At 44.6% G+C, this 1776-nt stretch overlaps 1 protein-coding gene across 1 annotated transcript; it reads right to left on the bottom strand.

Moving 5' to 3' along the window:
- Nucleotides 1-220: 220 nt before the first annotated feature.
- LOC122662945 lies at nt 221-703 on the bottom strand. Its single transcript, XM_043858650.1, has one exon. It carries the CDS (start codon nt 701-703, stop codon nt 221-223), a length of 483 nt encoding a protein of 160 aa, XP_043714585.1.
- Between the last annotated feature and the right edge of the window lie 1073 nt (nt 704-1776).

Raw genomic sequence — 1776 nt, 5'->3', positions numbered from 1 at the left:
ATCCCTTATTAGACGTGTGGATGCGATGTTGAGGGTCGTGACCTTCGAATCTATACCTTTTTTTTTATAAGTATGAGTGTATTAAGAAAAAGAAGAAGAATAGAAAGAGGCAGCCCTTTTCCCTCTCCCCCCCCCCCTTAGACAGGCCTAAGGAGAGGAGAGCTCCTAAACAACCCGAGGTCAGGCCCTCGGTAAGGCAGCCCATCAAACAGGCTCCTACTCAGTGTGACAAGGTCCTAAAAAAAACTTTGCGGTCTGAATCATTCTTAATCAACTCCACCAGGTCCTGTGGGAAATCGGGTGGATATAAAGTAACCTCCCCATCCCCAATATCCATAGCTGCAATAAAGTCAGCTGGTTGGTTAAGCTCCCTCCAAACATGTCTGATCTCCTTATGGTGCAATTGCTCAAAGAGCGTTGTAATGCTGTCCTTTAAGGGATGCATGCTCCAAGGACAACTCACTGTCCCATTCAGAATATCCACTGCAAGTTTAGAGTCCGATCGGATAGAAACCCGAAGATGATTCTGCTGAATACAAAATGTGACCCCCCTTAAAATTGCATAAAGCTCCATGCCAGGGACAGAATTGTCATCACCTTTCACTGCAAAAGCCATGATGGCTGAACCTGTATCATCACGAATGATCCCACCATAGGAAGCTCTCTCGGCCGTTAGAGACGCATCACATTGTAAGACAGTCATGTGAGCCGGGGGTCTAAACCAAGTACAGGTTTTTTGAGTAATTACCTTCCAATCTAATCCCCCAATTGTCATCCAACAAATGGTTTCTCAGGTTTTGAACAGCCGAAATGGGTAAGGCAACACACTTAGTAGCCACATCAAGCCGAATTGCCACAACAATCTGATCCAAAGTCCTAACTTTGTTTTCAAACAGCCTTTGGTTCCTGTCCCACCAAATGTACTACACAGCAGCACAGAATGCCAACTTGGGAACCATATCCATCCTGTCGTTTGTACAGCCCACATTTGCAAGCCAAGCAATCGCATTTTGTAAAGTGGTAAGGGCCCCACCCCCTTGGGTGCAATAAGAACTAATTCTACCCCATATGCTACTGGAAAAAGGGCAAATAAAGAAGAGGTGCTCATGACTTTCATTACCAGCCCAACAAAAGATGCAATTCGGCCCAACTTGGATATTCCTTTAAATAAGCTGGTCTTTGGTAGGGAGACCTTCCATAAGACATCTCCAAGTTGTCCAAGAGTGCTTAGGTAAGTTCTGCGCAAACCAAACAAGTTTATGCCAACCTACTTTAGGAGAGGTCCTTCTAACAGTGTCCCAAGCTGATTTAGTAGTAAACAAGCCATTTGGGGGTTTTTTCCAGAAAATAAGATCACCCGTGCCTCTCAAAATAGGAACATGTTGCAGATCACCTCAAGCACTAATAAGATCAAAGGAGCCATAAGAGATGGGATGCCAGGCACCTTGTCTTATAATGTCTGAAACCAAAGCCATACAATGAGATCCCGCATCATATCTGATACGATCCCCAAATTTTTTGATTAACACCCCTTGAGGATGCCACTTATCGAGCCAAAGCCTTGTAGAGTGGCCAGTCCCAATGAAGTGGTGAACATGGGGTTCAACCAAATCTCTAAACTTAAGGACTTTCCGCCAGACCCAAGAACAATTTTGGAGAATTGTCACGGTCCAAATGGAATCATTTTTTAAATAGCGGACATGGACCCACCTAACCCACAGGTTGTCCTTTTTTGAACCAATCCACCAGATTTGCTTAAGGATACCCGCAGTATTC

Source organism: Telopea speciosissima, chromosome 5 (genome assembly GCF_018873765.1).
Source record: "Telopea speciosissima isolate NSW1024214 ecotype Mountain lineage chromosome 5, Tspe_v1, whole genome shotgun sequence".
Classification (NCBI taxonomy): Eukaryota; Viridiplantae; Streptophyta; class Magnoliopsida; order Proteales; family Proteaceae; genus Telopea; species Telopea speciosissima.
This window is presented reverse-complemented; position numbering and strand designations above follow the sequence as displayed.